General features: G+C 37.4%; 1 protein-coding gene across 1 annotated transcript in view; it reads left to right on the top strand.

Annotated features, from left to right (window-relative positions):
* The window catches only part of LOC118549012 (phospholipid-transporting ATPase ABCA3-like), a 143,361-nt gene that overhangs the window by 29,809 nt on the left and 91,139 nt on the right, over positions 1–22,413 (top strand). The window contains exons 8-11 of the mRNA XM_078074025.1: positions 4,302–4,475; positions 5,178–5,356; positions 6,132–6,266; positions 14,070–14,199. Of these exons, the coding sequence (XP_077930151.1) occupies positions 4,302–4,475; positions 5,178–5,356; positions 6,132–6,266; positions 14,070–14,199 (618 nt within the window). The remainder of the gene's footprint in view (positions 1–4,301; positions 4,476–5,177; positions 5,357–6,131; positions 6,267–14,069; positions 14,200–22,413) is intronic.

Here is a 22,413-nt window from a genome sequence, read left to right as displayed (position 1 = left end):
TCAGTGGGGATTATATTCGGAGGCTTCTGTGACCTTCATTTGCCATCTCATCTGTAGCCTCTCTTTATATTCTAACTAAAAAGACAAGTATTGTAAGTACATGAAATGATAAGAAAGGGAATGAAGGGAGCAGTGAAAATTAATATATAGTATACACGTGAAAAAAGGATAAAAACGAAAATAAGGTCATATTTGAGGATTCTTTTTAACCTTTATCTGCTGCTATGCATATGGTATCTATTTAACCATCCAGCAGGAATGGTAATGATTGAGATGGCTTCTGTATATTCTAGTGGAGGGAATAAAGTCTGTCAGTATCTGATGATCTGCAGTATGTCAAGAGAAAGAAAACAACAAAATTGCTTGCCTGAAAGAAAGGGTCCATGTACTTCATTAATAGATCTTTATTGTGTGTTTGCTGTGTATTTGAAATACAGTGTCTGTCCCATAGAGCTGTCATTGACCTTGTGGACATGCATATCATATGCACAAAAAAATTATTTGATAGGACATGCAGAGAGCAATGAAAATTTATGAATCAGTATACATAGGAAAAAAGGATTAAAATACTCCCACTTCATATTGAGATAAACCTACGAATGCTTCTTATAGAGGTTAGTTTTTAAACATTTTTGAAAGACTGGAAGATTGGAATGGGAAGTCAAGTCAATGGATGCAAGTATCTAAAAGTCATTCATTGAGCTGGCCCGGTATCTAATAAACAAAGGCAAGCAAAAATTGTTTCCTTGCTTTTTGAGGGCTAACATGCCAATAGCAGTCATGACCAGTAACTCTATTTCATTTTATTTTTATTTTTCTCAGTACATTATCATGAGTATTGTTAGTTAATGGGTCCTTACAAGTCACATGATCACATGTACAACCTATAAGCAGCCAAAACAAACAAACAAATAAAACCAACCAACCCTGGGGCGCCTGGGTGGCTCAGTTGGTTAAGCAACTGCCTTCGGCTCAGGTCATGATTCTGGAGTCCCGGGATCGAGTCCCACATCGGGCTCCCTGCTCAGCGGGGGGTCTGCTTCTCCCTCTGACCCTTCCCCTCTCATGCTCTCTGTCTCCCATTCTCTCTCTCAGATAAATAAATAAAAAAAATCTTTAAAAAAAAAAAAAAAAAAAAAAAAAAAACCAACCAACCCAGGAGGTAAAGAAAAGTGGTGTGTCAATGTAAGGCAGAATGTGATAATATACCAAAGAGAAAAATGAGATAGTTAGAAAACAGATACTGTCATTTCCTGTTTCTGGAATTATGGCAGACTAGATGTTTAGAACATTTTTGTACGTGTCTTTAGTTTATATGTGTTAGACTTTCACTATGGTACATATGTAGAAAAGGAATTGCTGGGTCATAGGGTTTGTAAATGTCCAACCTGACTACCTGTGTCCAACACTTCCAAAGTGGTTCTGTGCATTTACAGCCCTACTGGAAGATGAGAATTCCTATTATTCCATACCCCTGCCAAAATTTACTACATCAAACTCTAATTTGTGCCATACTGGAGATATGAAATCCTATCTTATGGCAGTTCAGACCTGCATTTTCTCACTTACTGATGAAGCTGAGTGTTATTAATATTAATATGGGTCATGTGTTTCCTTTTCTGTAAAATCTGTTTGTGCATTCTTATCTATTATGATTATTGATTTGCAGGAGTTATTTATATGTTCCTGCTACCTACCTTTTGTTAGTTGCAAATGTGTTGCAAAACTTGTCCCAGTTTGGAGCTCTCAGCTTTTATTTATGGTGTCTTTTAATAGTTACTAATTTTAATGTGATCAATCTTTTCCTTTACCAATCTTTTCCTTCACAGTTTGTGATATTAAATATTTCAGTGAAAAAAATTCTGTACTCCAAAGTCATAAAATTATCTTCCTGTGTTCTTTTGTGTGTGGTATGATGTAGCAAATTGATTGTTCTCCCGAGTGCATAAGCAACATGTGATAAACAGTTCACCTTTTCCTCACTACTCTGCAGTACCTACTCTGCTGTATGTCAAGTTCCCATTCATGTGTGCATTTCTTTGGAGGCAGTCCTTTCACTGAAAGAGAAATTAAGAAAATAACCCCGTTTACACTTGCACCAGAAATAATAAAATGCCTAGGAATAAATTTAACCACAGAGGTGAAGGACCTACATTCTGAAAACTATAAAACATTGATGAAAGAAATTAAAGAGGAGACACCATAGTACATACGCTCCCCAATGTCTATCACCCAGCCACCCCATCCCTCCCACCCCCCACCACTCCAGCAACCCTCAGTTTGTTTCCTGAGATTAAGAATTCCTCATATCAGTGAGGTCATATGATACATGTCTTTCTCTGATTGGATGTCCTCTTTTTCTGTATCTCTATCTCTCTGGGAATTTCAGTGCAGTATTCTAATTATTTCTTCTTTGAATATCTGCTAGAAGTTGCTGAAAAAGCACTGGGAAGGATTTTAATTATTGATTCAATTTCTTTTATGACCTTAGGCATTCAGGTTTTCTAGTTCTTTCATTTTGGTAAGTTGTATTTTCTTTAACTTATATTTTTAGTTTTGAAATTTATTGGTGCAGTATCATTAATTTAATATGGTTTCTTATGTTTTTAATGTCTTTGCTAATGGCTGTCATGATATATACTCTTTTACTCCTTATACTAGTAATTTGTGCCTTCTCTTTTTTTTCTTGATCAGTTTCACAACAGGTTAGTTAGCAGTATTAGTCTCTACAGAGAATAAGCTTTTGGCTTTGTTGATCCTCTTACCATTCCATAAACTTTGTATTTATTGCCATTTTTTAAAACTTGTGATAGTGTATGTTTGTCTTATTTCTTTTAATAAATAAATTTAAGGCTAGTCATTTCCTTTTTAATACTGGTTTGACTGCATGACACAAATTTTGATACATAAGCTTTTTCCTGTTGTTACATTAAAATGTTTTATAATTTTCCTTATAATTTTCTTCTTTAATTATTCAAAGATGTGTGTCTTAAATTTCTGAACATATTGGGTTTTTATGGATATCTTCTGGTTATTGATTGCCAGTTTAATATAATTCCTTTGAAATTTGTTAGGATTTACTTTATGACCTAGTCAATGTCCAGTTTTTTAAAAATCGGTATTCCAAATATGTTTGAAAAAAAATGTATATTTTGGGGTGCCTGGGTGGCCCAGATGGTTAGGCGTCTGCCTTTGGCTCAGGTCATGATCCCAGGGTCCTGGGATCGAGCCCTGCGTCGGGCTTTTCCAAGCTCGGCGGGAAGCCTGCTTCTCCTTCTTCTACTCCCCCTGCTTGTGTTCCTGCTCTCGCTATCTCTCTGTCAAATAAATGAATTAAAAAATCTTTAAAAAAAAAAAAAGGTATATTTTGAGGTTGTTTGGGATAGTTGACATGTATTTTCATTAGGCCAAGTTTGTTAATTCTGAGAAAGATGGTTAAAATTTCCACTATGATTGTACATTTGTATATTCTAGAACTTCTATTATTTTTTGCATTATATATTTTGATGCTATTTTATCAGGTGTATCTAATATATTGTCTTTGTTATCTCTTATTTGTCCCCTCTCATTCTCTTTATAATTTTAATTTTAAAAAAGAATACACATTGATGAGTATATAAAACATAAGTGTTCTAGTTGGTGAATATGGAATGTAGAGTGAGATAAAGAGGGAAAGGAAGAATCATTACTAATAGTGGAATAATACGTTGTACTTTATAATATACCATTTTTATTTAGATGCTGAATTTTAACTCCTGATGATGTTAATTGGTTTATTAACAGGAATTTTCTTGTTAGTGTTTTATCAGAGTCACATTTTTGGAACTTTTCATATTCCAAACCATATCTGCTTTTGAGACCAACTTTGTGTTTCTGTTTATTCAAGTATCCTTCTTTTCCCCCAGTATCATGACATAGACTGAATCTCATAGTATCTGGAAATACAATCTAGATATTTTCTGATTATGTCAATAATAGTCAATAATAGTATTTACATTGATAATTTTTATGTAAATTTCCATTAAGAGCTATAATATTTATAGTTACTACATTATAGAATGATAAATTCCAAAAAAAACAGTTACTGAAATGTTTAATTTCAGCCTCTTATGCATTCAAAAAATACTTTTGTGCACCTATAAAGTGCCACTCATTGTATAATGGTAAGCAAATGGTGAACAAAACAAATCTCTATTCTCACTGTGCTTATTTTATTACACTCTTCCAGTAACACAGATATTTGTAGTTTAGGTTTCTGCATGTTGCTTAAATTGACCTTATAATTTCCTTCTTATTTCCAGCACATTTTGCTGTTTCTGTTGGAGGTTTCATTTATTTTGCTACCTACTTCCCACTTGTTACAGTCTCTACAAACTTTGCACAAATGACATTCTCCCAGAAGCTGGCTTCCTGTCTCAGCTCAAATATAGCAATGGGGCTGGGAACTAAATTCCTAGTCAAGGCAGAAATGGAGAGTGAGTATTTACCTTATCAATTTGACCATATTCTCATAAGATATTCACAGTTTTAAAATTGATTAATATTGTTAAACTGTCCTTCAAAAAATGATATTACTTCATACCACCACCTGTCGTACATGAGCGCTTCCACATTCTCTCCATAAATTTACTCAAGTCTGTTAGTAGCTTTCCCTGCTCATTTGGAGTTCCTGGCTGCTGTTTAGTGCTAGGACTGGAAGCAAAACAGGTCTGCTTTTGGTGACTTTTAGTCTTCCTTTTTTCATCAGTGCAATATCTACACAAAAATTCTTCTAGTCTTCTCTTCTATAGATAGCATTTATCCCTGCTTTTCAATGATTATGGTTTTCTAAAATTATATTTTCCAGTGAACATTTAGCATGAGGAGGGGCGGAGAAGGAGGAGTCAGTGTCTTAACCCATAGGTTTGCTTATTTTTCTTAAAGTTTATATTCCTGACTTAGTATATTTTGTTTTTGTTTCACTCATAACTGATTGTTTCTGGCATGCTAGGAAGCATCTTACATGATTGCTTGCTCAGATGTCCTAAATTCTAATGGTATAAGAAAGTAACTGACTATAACAGGAATCTCTATAGAATATTAACACCTTTTTTCTTCACTCTTTAATTATGATGCAGATGGATAACTGTTTTAGTGTCAGTTGGCACCTAAATTAAATGTCAACTGTTATCTCTTAGAAATTGGAATTAAATGGAGTAACATCTTCTCACCACCCAAAATGGAGAACTTTGACTTTGCCCATGTACTGGGAATGTTTTTATTTGATGCTTTCTTATATGGCCTTGTGGCCTGGTATATAGAAGCTGTCTTTCCAGGGGAGTATGGTGTGCCCAAGCCATGGAACTTTTTCTTGCTGGTGAGTTCTAATGCCTCTGTTACTGAGAGAGGCCACAGTCCTTATGAACATATATTGTAATTTCTGTAAAAGCCACCATGAGCTAATTTGCATTGTCTGTAATTGATCCAATAGTTCGGGTGAAAGAATCATTTTAATGACTCTGCCCATTCATTGGCCTTTTCCTAATACATTTTAAAGCACCCAGTATATATAACCATAAATAATCTGTAGATGATGGCCTGTAACTCCAAACTTTAAAAACTCTGAGTATTCCATCGCAGTTACAGGCAAGTATTTCATAAACAATTAAACTCGGGCATAAAGAAATTAATATAGTATGGGTCTTTGGGTGGTATAAGAAGAGGTTTAGGTATGTCCCCTATCTGGGCACTCACCACCTGTTTTATATCCTTGTTTAGCACAGATGTCTTAGAGTCAGAGCCATAGCATGATGGGAATCATGTATATCTTGCCCTCCTTTTTCAGTCTTGTTTTTATTGGCTTATGTATTGGTAAGAGAAGATATGACAAGGAGTGATACAATCATTTTTGCTATGACCTCATTTTGGAGCAGTTTTCATTTGTCCCTCTTGGACAGTTATGATTTTAATAGAATAGTCTGCTTTTATGCCTTGGGGATTCAAATTAAGCCACTTAGCTCCAAAATTTAATCCCAAGAAATTTTCAGCAATCCATCTCAGTACAAAAGGTAACAGGCTAAAGTATTTTCTATTGCATCATTTTTCAATCCCATTGCAGTGATTTCACTTTTATTCCCCCCCCCCCTTTTTAGCGCTCTCATTGGTTTGGGGAAACACCTGAGGGAAAAAAGGAAACAAGGCAATTTTATGAAACAAATGAAAGCAAGTATTTTGAAGCAGAGCCTACTAATTTGGTGGCAGGTATCCAAATCAAACATTTGTGCAAGGTATTGTTTCACAAATTTTTTTCTTCTTGATGGGACTGAAATTTAGTTTATAGTTCATTGTAAATGATTATTACTAGAGATACCAAGAAAAAGATCACATGCTAATAAAAAGTTGTGGCCATCCTGTTTACTTCCTTTGAGAAAAATCAAAATTAAAATTTTTCAGTATGTAATAAAAAGTCACACATTTCTCCTTCCTCCAGAATAGATTCAGGTTTTCTATAAACTATATGGTGTCTTCCACAATGCCCTCATTTTAAAAAGTAGAGTCTATTGGAGATGAATAATTTGAACGTATGAACATTAATTTCTGTTCGCAAATGTTTTGCATTTATCTGTTATGTAATCTCTTCTCTGTCAAGGAATTCATCAAGGGAGGACTTTTGAATCTCTTAATTTATCTGCACCAACTGTAGGCATGTAGTATTCAGGTAACCTATACGTTGGCTGGCATTGCCTCTCAAACGTCTACCTAAGCTTGGTTTGAGCTCCTAACCCCGAGCCTTGGGAAACCCAGAGCCCTCCCTGCAAATACAGCTAATTTTGGAGATGTGTATATAACCATCAACAAAACAAAACAGCCTACTGAATGGGAGAAGATATTTGCAAATGATATATCTGCTAAGGGGTTAATACCCAAAATATGTAAAAAAATTCATACAACCCAACACCAAAAAAAGAAATAATCTGATTTAAAAATGGGCAGAGGACCTGAATAGACATTTTTCCAAAGAAGATGGCCAACAGACACATGAAGAGATGCTCAGCGTCACTGATCATCAGGGAAATGCAAATCAAAACCACAATGAGATATCACCTCACACATGTCAGAATGGCTAAAATAAAAAACACAAGAGACAACAGTGTTGGCAAGGATGTGGAGAAAAGGGAACCCTCATGTACTGTTGGTGGGAATGTAAATTGTTACATCCACTGTGGAAAACAGTATGGAGTCTCCTCAAAAAATTAAAAGAATTATCATATGATCCAATAATTCTACTATTGGGTATTTACCCAGGGAAAATGAACACACTAACTCAAAAAGATATATGTACCTCAGTGTTTATTGCAACATTATTTACTATAGCCAAAATGTGGAAGCAACGTAAGTGCCCATCAGTAGATGAATGGATAAGGAAAATGGGTGTGTGTGTGTGTATATATAATGGGATATTACACAGTCATAAAAAAGGATGAGATTGTGCCATTTGACACAACATGGGTGGACCTAGAATGTATTATGCTACATAAAATAAGTCAGACTAAGACAAATATCATGTGATTCCACTGATAAATGGAGGCTAAAAAGTGAATAAAGAAGTAGAACCAGAACTGTAAATACAGAGAATTGATGGTTCTAGAGGGCAGCAGGATGGGAGTTTGGGGAAAATGGGTGAAGATGAAAGAAAGAGACAGGCCTCCAGTTATGGCATGAGTAAGTCAGGGGAGTAAAAAGCAGAGCATAAGGAATATAGTCAATGATGTCATAATAGTGATGTAATGGAGCAGATGGTAGCTATACTTGTGGTGAACATAGCATAATGTATAAATTAAGTTGTACATCTAAAACTAATGTAACATTGTGTGTCAACTATAACCAAAACTAAAAATATTGAGTAAAACCCTTGTTTTAGATGGAGGAATATCTAAGGTGGTGCCTCAGGGTGCCGTTCAGTCAAACAGTAGGGACAGTAACAACTTAGGGCATTATTTGTCAGGAACCTCAACAGAAGCCAAAGGTAAAGAAGGACCATCTCAAATATATTTGTAGGGGTGGCTTTTGTGGTCTGATTGAGCAAAATTTAAAATTGTGCTATAAGAAATACCCCTAACTTCTTTAAAAGGACTGAAATAGTAAAAAATGAATAGAGGCCTTTGAACTGCCAAACACCTACAAATAGAAAGCAGGCTAGAATAAAACAGCTGCGGCCATGGGATGCTTTTCATGGTGAAGGAAGGATGATTGAGAAGTCAGAGTCGAGAATAGAAAGTAGAGTCAAGAACCTTGGAGAATTATTCTCTGGTCTTGAGTCCTAATCAGAGAACTGCCAACAATGCCAAATAGTAGATTTCAGAATTTCATTTGACTGCTTTATGCTTCTTGCCTTCCACTTATTTCACTGAGAGTATGTGTAGTGGTTAATTTATGCATATCCCACTAGTTTGTGTTAGATTTGTGAGGATCCTGAGTGGAAGATGGTAGATTTCAAGTCCCTTTGGATCACAGGTCTTCTGTTCTAGAGTAACTGTACTCTAAGAGGTAATCTCTAGAAACTAGACCACAAGAGGCTCATTGACACCTGGACCTGATTTAGATGACAAGACCCTGGACTTTGAGCTGATGCTATAAATAGTTGAGACATTTTAGCACTGAGAGCAGGTGAAGGTGTTTTTATGTGAGAACAAAATGAGTCATTGGAGGCAGAGGGTGGACTATGTTGCTGGCAGCCTTCATGATGGCCCCCAGGGATCCTCACTGATATTCATATTTTTGTACAGTCTCCTTCTGCAGTGAATAGGCTGACCTTGTAACCTGTATAATACTGTGCAAGTGAAGTATGGGACTTCCAAGGCTGGATCATATAAGTCATTATGGCTTTAGGCTTGGTTGTGAATTGCTTACTCTGAAGATAGCACCATGCCATTCAAGCTGCTCATATGGACAAGAACTGAATCTTCCCCAAACAATCAGTATGAACTTGAGTAGACCTGCTTGGAAGTGGATACCCTGATCTTGATCAGGTCTTCAGATGACTTTAGCCCAGGTTGTCACTTGATTGCAGCCTCAGAAAGACCCTGAACCAGTTTCACCCAATTAATCTACTACATGACCATGCTTTTGCGGGTGGGCCCAGTCAAAGCAATAAGAAATATACTAGTGAGAGGAACACCAGCATCACAAATAAGGGCTGGCAGTAGGAGATACCTTAACAGAAATGGACTCACTAGTAGCAGTGGAGGTAACATGAGTCCAACGTAACAGAGGATAGGTGGTGACACAGGCAGGAACAATTTTTCTAATAGTCAAGTATGGAGTGGCAGTCTGGGACACCTGGTCCACAAATGATGGTTAACAGAACATAGCTCTCTTGAGGCAAGATAGGAGGATAGCTAGTGAGGATATTGCCCAACCTGTACTACCAGAAGAAATAAAAGTTGTATCATCAGGAGCTAAGACAGCACCCGATATATAAATTCATGGTGGTCTCCACAGTTTCCAGTGTTCAGAGCTCACACTCATTGACTGAAGGAGGGTCTGGATTGGCTAGGTAGAAGTGCTCTGCAACATCACAGCAAATGTACATGATAATGAATACCCGAGTCCTACAAAGGGACTTCTAGCAATTTACTTGGGTAACCATACTTGGAGATCCAAAGTACCATCCCGATCCTATTGTTAGAGTGAGGCTGTGTGCAGGCTAGGTAATAAATGTAATCTTGGCTTTTGATGACTTACAGTAGGTACCCTGGGACTACAGTGCCATCTAGTGGACATTTCTATAGTTGCCAAATGTATAATTAGAAATGACATACCTGACGATGTAAACCCTTATCTTGACTCCTTGGCCTCTGGGGAAGAGCTATCCTACTAGAAAAGCCAGGGGGAATCCTTTGAATCTTCCTACTCCCACTGGCCAGGATGGTAAATCGAAGGCAATATCACATTCTTGGGAAAGTGGCATAGATGCAAGCAGCATGAGTAGCAATTCCCCTTAACCCCATTTAACTCTCCACTCTGGTCCTTGAAAACCTGCAGAATGACAGTGGATCTACCACAAATTCAAATAGTTCACCTATTTGCTGCTTTTGTGTCAAGTGTGGTAATTTTCACTTGTGGTAGATTAACACAGCCTGAGAACATGATATAGGGCCACTGATCTGGCAAATTCATTTTTCCTGTACCATCAAAATGGGGATCAGAGATCTTTGTATTCATTTGAATGGACAGCAACAGTATATATTTTAGTATATGTGCTGCCGAAGCGAGCACAGCAACAGTATGTATTTATTTGTCTAGGGTTATAGGCTCTTCAGCTCTCTGTCCTAATATAATCTGAAGGGAACTGGATTAGCTATACATTTTGCAGATCATCACTCTGGCCCACTATATTGATAATTGGATCAGATAAGCAAGAAATGGCAAGTTTCTTGGAGGCCTTGGTCAGAGATGTATTCTCAGGAGGGGACAGATAAAGCCTATAAAGATTCAGAGGCTCACTACATTAGTAAAATTTTTAGGAGTTAGTGATCTGGTATCTGCCAGTAATTCTTTCCGAAGTAAAGGATAATTTAGTGTATTTTATACCTCCCACCATGAAAAAGGAAAATAGTGCCTGCTGGCTACTTCAGGTTTTGAAGCCAATATATTCTGTACCGGAGAATACTGTTTTTACTCCTATACCAAATGACACCAAAAACTGCCAACTTTGAGTGGAGTCTGGAGCAGGAAAGGACACTGCAGCAGGTCCAGGATGTAGTAGAAGCACTCCTGCTGCTTGGTCATCCCAAGTCAGCAGACTTTATGGTATTTGTGGGTGTCATACTGGGAAAGCATATCATGTTGATTTTACGGTAAGCCTCAATGGGCATCTAGTGTTCTGGATCAAGGCCATGCCATCAGCAATTGAAAGAGAGAATTATATTTTTCAAAAAACAGTTCTGGCATGCTGTTGAGCCTTGGTAGAGATGAAGCAATTGATCATGGGATACCAAATAACTGTATCCAGAAATGGCCATCATGAGCTGGGTCCCATCATGAGCTGAACCATCATATCAGTAGGGAGAGGCAAGACCAACAGCTACCCATCATAAGATGGAAGTGGTATATCAAAGACTGAACATGAGCAGAATCAGTGGACATCAGCAATCTTTGTGAGCAGGGGATCTAAATCTTGATGTCATCCATGACTATTACTTCAGTACTTCTCCCTCAGTTCACACATGTGGCCATACTGAGATCTCATATTAACCAACTCACACAGGAGGAAAAAGTTCCGAGTTTGCTTCACAGGTAGCTCAGCTTGGTACATGGGTGAAGGGAGCTACACTGGAGCCCCAAATAGGAATAACCTTGAAAGACAAAAGGGGAAAGAAATCCTCCTAAAGGACAGAACTTCAGGCTATTTTCCCGGTCCTCCACTTTGTGTCACAGGATTGACCCGAAACCACTGAACTGGGCAGTGGTGAATGATCTGGCAAATTAAGGGCCTACAGTGAGAAAGACTAGAATATTAGGGACAAGAAATTCTAGGGTAAAGGCACATGGATGGAACTATAGGAATGAGAACAAAGTGGGAAGATCTTTGTAATGCATGTTAACATCCACCAGAGACCACATATCACAGAAGTACTAAATAACCATGTAGACAAATTGACTCAGGTGACATTAGCCAGCCTCTGCCATCAGTAATCATACAAGTGGTACAGGAATAGAAATCTGTAGCGGCAGGAGTATAAGCAAAACTGATTAAAGTTGGAGTGAAGAAAGCAAAGAGAAAGAATGACATGAAATGAATTTGGTGGTATAGTCATAGTATAAACCATGCAGGGGGCCTTGAAGGCCATGATAAAGCTTGGATTCCATTTTTTTAATATTAGGAAATAATTATTGGCCTTTATTATTTTTTCTCCCAAGTTTTTATTAAATTCCAGTTGGTTAACATACAGTGTAACAGTTTCAGGTGTAGAATTTAGTGATTCATCACTTAACATACAACACCCAGTGTGCATAACAACAAGTGCCCTCCTTAATATCCATCACCCATTTAACCTATCCCCCCACCTACCTCCCCTCCTGTGACCATGTTTGTTCTCTATAGTTTGTTTGTATTTGCCTATTTGCCTGCCTATTTGCATTTTTAAATAGCTTGTTTCTTATTTGCCTCTCATTTTCCCTCCTGTATTCATTTGTTTCTTAAATTCCACATATGAGTGAAATCGTATGGTATTTGTCTTTCTCTGACTGGCCACTTTCCTGAGCATTACACTCTCTAGCTCCATCCACATCATTGCCTCACACCAGTCAGAATGGCTAAAATTAACACAGGAAACAACAGGTGTTGGTGAGGATGTGGAGAAAAGGGAGCCCTCTTACACGGTTGGTGGGAATGCAAATGGGTGCAGTCACTCTGGAAGACAATATAGAGGTTCCTCAGAAAGTTAAAAATAGAACTACCCTATGATCCACAAATTGCACGACTAGGTGTTTACCCAAAGAATATAAAAATACTAATCTGAAGGGATACATGCACCCCAAATTATGGAAGGAACCCAAATGTACATCAACCAGTATTGACCTTTATTAAGTAGAGAGACATGATCTAATTTATTTTTCTATGAGAACACTCTGGCTGCTGTGAGGATTATGAGTGGAAGAAAGAAGACAAATTGGAGGCTTTTATACTAGCTTGGCTAAAATCTGGCAGTGTGGACTAGTCTTGTGGAGATAGAAGTATAGAGATTCAGAATATATCTGGGGTTAGAGCTGAAAAGATTTGCTCTCTGGTTGGATGTAAATTTGAAGGAAAAGAAGGAAACTAAAGTAGTTGGTTTTGTGCCTTGAGCACTTGATGGTTGGTGGAGAAATTTATGGATATTGGAGACATTGGGGGAGAATTTGAGGTTTGCTTGGTTAGTTGGTTTTAAAGTGAAACTTTGAGAAATTAAGAGCTTCATTTTGGATGTAAAACTTTACACACTTATGTAAGTAGAGATTTCAAATAAGCAGTTCATGAGCCTGATGCTTTGGTCTAGGGAAAAGAGAGGATGAGGACACCTAGGGCGAAAATATTTATTGCCACTTGGAGTAAAAGAGAAATAGCTTTTTTGGTTACACAAAATGTTTTGCTTTATTCACCATCAATGGGTTATACTGGAAGGAATATATGTTTAAAGTCTGAATGAAATGGGCTTGAATCCCAACTTTTTTATTTAGATATTGTAAAGTATTTTTACTTCATTTTCATTAAAAATTTAACCAAAATCTTTTTATTAGTTACATAGTGCCTGTGTCTCCTCCAGATAAGCAAATGTTTATATATCATCTCTCCTTAAAGGCATCTATTTTTTCTTAAATTTAAGGCTAATTGGTTGCCTGGAAAAGTCACTTCTCTGATGAGTTCAAGAAAATTTATTATTTTTTAGATTATTTAAACAAGTTTCTTGTTTTCTAGAGTGAGAGTGATGCTCTTTCCATATTTTTGCATCTTTTTAAAAAGAATTTTATTTATTTATTTGAGAGAGTGTGTGAGCAGAAGAGGGAGAGAGAATCTGAAGTAGACTCTGCACCCAATGCACAGGGCTTGATCTCATGACCAGGAGATCATGACCTGAGGTGAAACCAAGAGTTGGATGCTTAACCAACTGAGCCACTCAGGCACCCCTCCATATTTTTGCATCTTAAGCAGGAGCACTGCTAAACTACACATAAGAAATTTGAGATGCCTATAAAACATCTATATTTTAGATGTTCTATCCAAGTTTTCTATTGGCAGTTCTCCAAACCAGGACAAATGCATGGACTGAAGAAGATTATGGCATTATCAGCTTTAAGATATTAATTGAATCAAGGCATGAATGGATATTACTGAGGGGATGTTTATAGATTTACTGTGAAATTTTACAGCTCATGTTATACCTTCAGATATTTTTTTCCCAATCATATTTTTATCCTTCTTAATTTTGGATTTTTTTCCCCATGAGATTGATTATGTGGTATGGCTTCTTGTATAGATACTTGATATGAGTGCTTGTCTTTCCAAAGTAATAGTGATAAAGTTAATATTTGTGGGTTTTCCTCAACAGGAATTCCAAGTGCAAAATACTACTAAGATAGCTGTAAAAGACTTGTCTTTGAATTTATATGTGGGGCAGATCACTGTTCTTCTAGGACCCAATGGGGCAGGAAAATCCACTACTCTGTCTATTCTCTCAGGTAAGTGTATATATCTGTCCAGAGTATCCTCACATAGACACTATAGATCAAGCCTACAAGACTTTTGTGTATTCTTTTGATATTTACAATTTAGCCAGTTCAGTGATACATAGAATTGTTCAGTAATCTTTCTTTTTAAATTGTAAATAATTTCATGTGAGAAAGAGCAGATAACAGGTTTTACAAAGATTTTACAAAGTGACCATTATAAATATGCTCAAAGAACTAAAGGAAACCATGATTAAAGAAGTAATGGAATGTATGAAAACAGTATCAAATAGAAAATATCAATGAAAAGATAGAAATTATAAAAAGAAGAACCAGGTGGGAATTCTGGAGTTGAAAAGTATAATAACCAAAGTGAAAAATTCATTAAAGGGGCTCAACAGTAGATTTCGTGAATTGTCACAAGAGAACACTGGTGAACTTGAAGATAGATTGATAGAGATTATAAAATGTGAATAAAACAAAGGAGAAAGAATGAAGGAAAATTAAGTTTCATAGCAATTTTTGATACCTTTAAATGCACCAGCATACATGTATTGGAATGTAGGAGAGGAGAAAGAGAACAAAGCCAAAAAGGTATTCTACAAAATAATGGCTGAAAACATTAATCTACACATTCAAGAAGCTCCACAAACTTCAAATAGGATAAATGTGAAGAGATCATCACCCATAAATATTATAGTAAAAATTATTAAGGAGAAAATCTTGAAAGCAGGAAGCCAAAAATACTTTGTCACATTCATTTGCACCCCAATAGGACCAGAAGCTGACTTCTAATTAGAAACAATGGGGGCCAGAAAGCAACGGGATGATATTTAATAAAAAGTGTTGAAAATTTGAAATGATCAGTTACTAGTAATGAAATTGAATCAGTAATGAAAAAGCTGCCAATGACCAAAGTCCAGGAACAGATGTCTTCACGGGTGAATTTTATCAAACATTTAAAAGATTTAATGCTCATTCTTCTCAAAGTATTCCAAAAAATAGAAGAGGAAGGAAAACTTCCAAATTCATTCTACAAGGTCAGCATTACCCTGATACCAAATCAAGCACCCTGCATAAAACTACAGGTCAATATTTCTGATGAACATATATGTAAATCTTCTCAACAAAATGTTAGCAAAACAAATTCAACAATATATTAAAAGGATTCATCATGACCATGTTGGATTTATGCCACAGATGCAAGTGTGGTTCAATATTGGCAAATCAATCAATGTGGTACATCACATTAACAAGAGGAAGGATAAAAACCATATGATCATCTCAGTAGATGCAGAAAAAAAAAAACATTTGACAAAATACAACATCCATTCTTGATTAAAAACTCTCAAAGTATGTTTGGAGGGAACTCCAAAAGTATGTTTGGAGGGAACTCCAAAAGTATGTTTGGAGGGAACTCCAAAAGTATGTTTGGAGGGAACATATTTCAATATAATTAAGGCCATATATGATAAACCTACAGCTAAAATCATACTCAATGGTGAAAAGCTGAAATCTTTTCTTCTAAGATCAGGAACAAGACAAAGATGTTTACTCCCACCACTTTCATTCATCATAATAGTAGAAAGTCCTAGTCACAGCAAACAGACAAGAAAAAGAAATAAAAGGCATTTAAATTGGTAAGGAAGACAATACTGTCACTATTTGCAGATGACATGATATATGTAGAAAACTCTAAAGACACCACCAAAAAACTATTAGAACTAATAAATGAATTCCATTAAGTTGTAGAACACAAAATTAATATGCAGGGGTAGTTTGGGAAGATGGCAGAGTAGGAGGACCCTGAGCTTATCCCATTCCATGTTTACTAGATATCATCCATATCCAAATAAGTATACTGGAGAGTGATCCAAAGACTAGCAGAAAAAACTCTACAACTAAATATAGACAAGAAACTGAAAGGCAGAGGGAGGCTGCCTTCAGGAGGGAGGGAGTTGTACACAGAAAGGGCAGAGAAAGGGATCTTCGCATTGGAGCTCACATGGGGAAGACTGATCCCCATATTTTGGCTTTGAAAATCAGAGGAGCTCAATTCTGTGAATTTGTATAACCAGTAGAACTTAGAACCTGGAGTTTTAAAAGTCAGCTGATTCGGCACTGGGCAAGCAGGGAAGGCTGGTGATAGCTGGGTCCCTGCCCTTGAAGAAACAGCAGCCTGCACAGAGAAGCAACATAAAAACAGCAGTTTACACAATGCCAGGGGCAAATGGGAGACAAATCTGTTCATAGTGATTTCAGAGCATGTTCGGGGACTTATCCAAAACTGAGGGAGCTGGCAGGCATCATTTCCCCCTTTCTCACTCCCACCCCCCAATTCCCTGGTCCCAGCATAAACGCAGGGCCATCAGCAGGCAGCGGGACTGCACATACACTTGCTACCTAACCTGCTAGTAGTGCACAATGCCCATGAGTTCTCCTGAGGACTCACCCACTTTAAGCCTGCTAGCCTCAGTCCTGGGCTCAGGACAAATTTTGTTAAAGCCACACATGCACCCTGTCCTGCCATTGTGTGCCCTGCACGTCTGATGTGCTGCACCCAGCCATCCTTGTGCACAAAGCCCAGTCTCTGGCCCTCGGCCACTGCAGCACTTCAGGGGATCCATGATAAGACTAGTGACCCAGAGCAAATTTGCTAACACTCCCAAGTTCCCCAGCAGGTACACCCCTTCAGAGCTGTCCTGTCTGGGGGTGCCTGGGTGGCTCAGTCAGTTAAGCATCTTCCTTTGGCTCAGGTCATGATCCCAGAGTCCTGGGATCAAGCCCCAAGTCAAACTCCCTGCTCAGCGAGGAGTCTGCTTCTCCCTCTCCTTCTGTCCTGCTCACTTTCTCTCTCTCTCTCTCCAATAAATAAATAAAATCTTAAAAAAAAAAAAAAAAAAAAGAGCTGGACTGCCTGGATCCCACTAACACCACAGAGAACAAGCATTCCCACAAAAGTTGGAGAGTCACTGCAGATGACTTCACTGAGAGGAAACTTGACTCAAACACAACAGCAGGGCATAAACAACACACATTTCTAAAGTGCCAATTTCTGGTGAACAGGGGATGCTGTACTGCAGGGCACTCCAAGACCTCTTCTTCATAAAGTCACTACTTTCAAGAGCTGAAGACATAGCTGACTTTCCTAATACACAGAAACAGACACAGGCAGACAAAATGAGGAGACAGAGAAACTTATCCCAAATGTAAAAACAGGACAAGGCCACAGCCAGAGATCTAAGCAAAACAGATAAAAGTAACACGCCTGATAGAGAATTTAAAGCAGTGATCATAAGGATACTCAGTGGAATAGAGAAAAGAATGGAAGACATGAGTGAGACCCTTAACACAGAAGTAAGGAACAACATAACAGAGATAAAGGGCTCCATAAACAAAATGAGAAACATGCTTGATGGAATGAATTGCAAGATGGGAGAAGTAGAAGAATGAATTAGTGACCTAGAAGGCAGAGTAGTGGAAAATAATCAAGCTGAACAAAAGAGAGAATAAAGAATTATGCAGAATGAGAATAGACTTAGGGAACTCCGACTCCATCAAATGTAATAACATTCATATCATAGGAGTCCCAGAAGAAGAGAGAGAAAAGGGGACATATAATTTATTTGAAGAAATAATAACTAAAAACATCCCTATCTGGGGAAGAAAACATATCCAGATCCAGGAGGCACATAGAACCCCCATCAAAATCAACAAAAGCAGATCCACACTAAGATATTAATTAAAATTGGCCAAATATAGTAATAAAGAAAAAAATTTAAAAGCAGCAAGACAAAAGGAAACTGTAACTTACAAGGGAAAACCCATAAGACTAGCAGGAGATTTTTCAGCAGAAACTTTGCAAACTAGAAGAGTGCTGACTGGGAAAAATCTGCAGCCAAGAATACTTCTACCCAGCAAGGCTATCATTCAGAATAGAAGGAGAGATAAAAAGATTCCCAGACACACAAAAAACTAAAGAAGTTCATGACCACTAAACCAACCCAGCAGGAAATATTAAAGGGGACTTTAAAGAGTGGAAAGGAAAGACCAAAAATGATAGTATAAAGATAGGAAACACAAAAGCAGTAAAAATGAATATTTCTATAAAAAATCAGTCAAGGAACTCACAAAATAAAATAATATAGAATATAACAACATATACCTAAAACATGGGGAGGAGAGGAAAAAAGAATGGGTTCAAATTTGGACAGTCATCAACTTAATGTAAACTGCTATATGCAGAAGTGGTTATATACAAGCCTAATGGTAACCATATATCAAAAACCACTCATAAATGTGCAAAGAATAAAGAGAAAGAAATCCATATGTATATCACTGAAAAAATCAGCAAAACATGAAAGAGAGACAGCCTGAATGGGAGAATATATTTGCAAATGATATATCCAATAAGGTGTTAATATCCAGAATATGAAAAGAACTCCTACAACTCAACACCAAAAAAAGGAAACAATCTGATTAAAAAATGGGCAGAGGACCTAAATATATATTTTTCCAAAGACATATAGATGGCCAATAGACATATGAAAAGATGCTCAAGGGACACCTGGGTGGCACAGTCAGCTAAGCATCTGCCTTCGGCTCAGGTCATGATCCCAGGGTCCTGGGATTGAGCCCCATGTTGGATTCCCTGCTCAGCAGGGAGTCTGCTTCTCCCACTGCTCCTCATCCCACTCTCATGCTCTCTCTCTCTCTAAAATAAATAAAATCTTTTTTTAAAAAAAGATGCTCAACATTATCAGGTAAATTATCAGGTAAATGCAAATCAAAACCACAATGAGATATCACTGCACACCAGTCAGAATAGTTAGTGTCAAAAGGACAAGAAATAACACGTGTTGGGGAGAATGTGGGGAAAGGGAACCCTCATGCACTATTGGTGGGAATGTAAATTGGTGCAGCCACTGTGGAAAATAGTATGGAATTTCCTCAAAAAATTAAAAACAAATACCATATGATCCAGTAATTTCACTACTGGGAATTTGCCCAAAGAAAATGAAAACAGTAATTCTAAAAGATACATGTACCTCTACATTTATTGCGGCATTATTTACAACAACTAAGAAATAGAGGCAACCCTAGTGTCCATCAACACATGAATGGATAAGGAAGATGTGATATATGTATATATAGTGTATATATATGTAGTGTATATATGTATGTGGTATATATATGTGGTGTCTGTATGTATGTGGTGTATATAATGTGTATATATATGTGGGGTGTGTGTGTGTGTATTGTCATTTGCAACAACATGGATATAACTAGAGGGTATTTTGCTAAGTGAAATAGACAGAGAAAAGCAAATACTTTATCATTTCACTCATATGTTGACTTGAAGAAACAAAAACAAAGAAACACTCTAAATACAGAGAACAAAATGGTGGTTGCCAGAGAGAAGGTAGGTGGGGAGGGGGTGGGATGGGCAAAATCAGTGATGGGGATTAACAGGTACTAACTTCCAGTTACAAAAAAAATTTTTTTTAAAGAGCGAAGTGCTGAAAGAAAAAACTGTCAGCTGAGAGTCTCATCTCTAGGTATCAGAAATTAACATGAAATAACACATTCCCAGATAAACAAACCTGACAGAATTCATTCCTAATAGACCTACCTTAAAAAAGTTCTTTGGGCTAAAAGCAGTAAGCTGAGATGGAAATCTGAACACATGCGTGTGCACACACACACACACACAAATACACATATAACACAGATGACATATCAAAGTTAATTATGTTCACCACGACCAAGTGGGATTTATTCCTGGGCTGCAAGGTTGGTTCAACATCCATAAATCAATGTGATACAATACATTAATAGAAGAAAGAAGAAGAACCATATGATCCTCTCAATAGATGCAGAAAAATTCATTTGACAAAGTACAGCATCCTTTCTTGATTAAAACTCTTCACAGTGTAGGGATAGAGGGTACATACCTCAATATCATAAAAGCCATCTATGAAAAACCCACAGCGAATATCATTCTCAATGGGGAAAAACTGAGAGCTTTTCCCCTAAGGTCAGGAACATGGCAGGGATGTCCACTATCACCACTGCTATTTAACATAGTACTAGAAGTCCTAGCCTCAGCAATCAGACAACAAAAAGAAATCAAAGGCATCCAAATCGGCAAAGAATAAGTCAAACTCTCACTCTTTGCAGATGATATGATACTTTATGTGGAAAACCCAAAAGATTCCACCCCAAAACTGCTAGAACTCATACAGGAATTCAGTAAAGTGGCAGGATATAAAATCGGTCCACAGAAATCAGTGGCATTTCTATACACCAACAACAAGACAGAAGAAAGAGAAATTAAGGAGTTGATCCCATTTACAATTGCACCCAAAACCATAAGATACCTAGGAATAAATCTAACCAAAGAGGCAAAGAATCTGTACTCAGGAAACTCATGAAAGAAATTGAGGAAGACACGAAGAAATGGAAAAACGTTCCATGCTCATGGATTGGAAGAACAAATATTGTTGAAATGTCAATGCTACCTAGAGCAATCTACACATTTAATGCAATCCCTATCAAAACACCATCAACTTTTTTCAAAGAAATGGAACAAATAATCCTAAAATTTGTATGGAACCAGAAAAGACCCCAAATAACCAGAGGAATGTTGAAAAAGAAAAGCAAAGTTGGTGGCATCACAATTCCAGACTTCAAGCTCTATTACAAAGCTGTAATCATCAAGACAGCATGTTACTGGCACAAAAACAGACACATAGATCAATGGAACAGAATAGAGAGCCCAGAAATGGACCCTCAACTCTATGGTCAACTTATCTTCGACAAAGCAGGAAAGAATGTCCAATGGAAAAAAGTCTCTTCAACAAATGGTGTTTCGAAAATTGGACAGCCACATGGAGAAGAATGAAACTGGACCATTTCCTTACACCACATGCAAAAATAGACTCAAAATGGATAAAAGACCTAAATGTGAGACAGGAGTCCATCAAAATCCTAGAGGAGAACACAGGCAGCAACCTCTTCGACCTCAGCCGCAGCACCTTCTTCCTAGACACATCGCCAAAGGCAAGGGAAGCAAGGGCAAAAATGAACTATTGGGACTTCATCAAGATAAAAAGCTTTTGCACAGCAAAGGAAACAGTCAACAAAACCAAAGACAACCGACAGAATGGGAGAAGATATTTGCAAATGACACTACTGATAAAGGGCTGATATCCAAGATCTATAAAGAACTTATCAAACTCAACACCCAAAGAACAAATAATCTAATCGAGAAATGGGCAGAAGACATGAACAGACATTTCTGCAAAGAAGACATCCAAATGGCCAAAAGACACATGAAAACGTGCTCAACATCACTCGGCACCAGGGAAATACAAATCAAAACCTCAACGAGATACCACCTGACACCAGTCAGAATGGCTAAAATTAACAAGTCAGAAAATGACAGATGTTGGTGAGGATGCAGAGAAAGGGGAACCCTCCTACACTGTTGGTGGGAATGCAAGCTGGTGAAGCCACTCTGGAAAACAGTATGGAGGTTCTTCAAAAAGTTGAAAATAGAGCTACCCTACCACCCAGCAATTGCACTACTGGGTATTTACTCCAAAGATACAAATGTAGTGATCCAAAGGGATACGTGCAACCCAATGTTTATAGCAGCAATGTCCACAATGGCCAAACTATGGAAAGAGCCTAGATGTCCATCAACAGATGAATGGATATGAGAAGATGTGGTATATATATATACAATGGAATATTATGCAGCCATCAAAAAAATGAAATCTTGCCATTTGCAACAACGTGGTGGAACTAGAGGGTGTTATGCTGAGTGAAATAAGTCAATCAGAGAAAGATAAGTATCATATGATCTCACTGATACGAGGATTTGAGAAACAAAACAGAGGATTATAGGTGAAGGGAGGGAAAAATGAAACAAGATGAAACCAGAGAGAGAGACAAACCATAAGAGACTCTTAATCTCAGGAGACAATTTGAGGGTTGCTGGAGGGGAGGGGGCAGGAGGGATGTGGTGGCTGGGTGATGGACATTGGGGAGGGTATGTACTATGGTGAGCTCTGTGAATTGTGTAAGACTGATGAATCACAGATCTGTACCCCTGAAACAAATAATACATTATATGTTAATAAAAAAAAAATTAAGTTAATTATGTAATTATAAAAGACAGTATCAATACATATTACTTTTTCTTTTAACTAATTTCAAAAG

This window comes from Halichoerus grypus, chromosome 6 (genome assembly GCF_964656455.1).
Source record: "Halichoerus grypus chromosome 6, mHalGry1.hap1.1, whole genome shotgun sequence".
NCBI classification, from domain to species: Eukaryota; Metazoa; Chordata; class Mammalia; order Carnivora; family Phocidae; genus Halichoerus; species Halichoerus grypus.
Note: the sequence above shows the minus strand (reverse complement) of the source record. Positions and strands in the feature narration are given on the sequence as shown.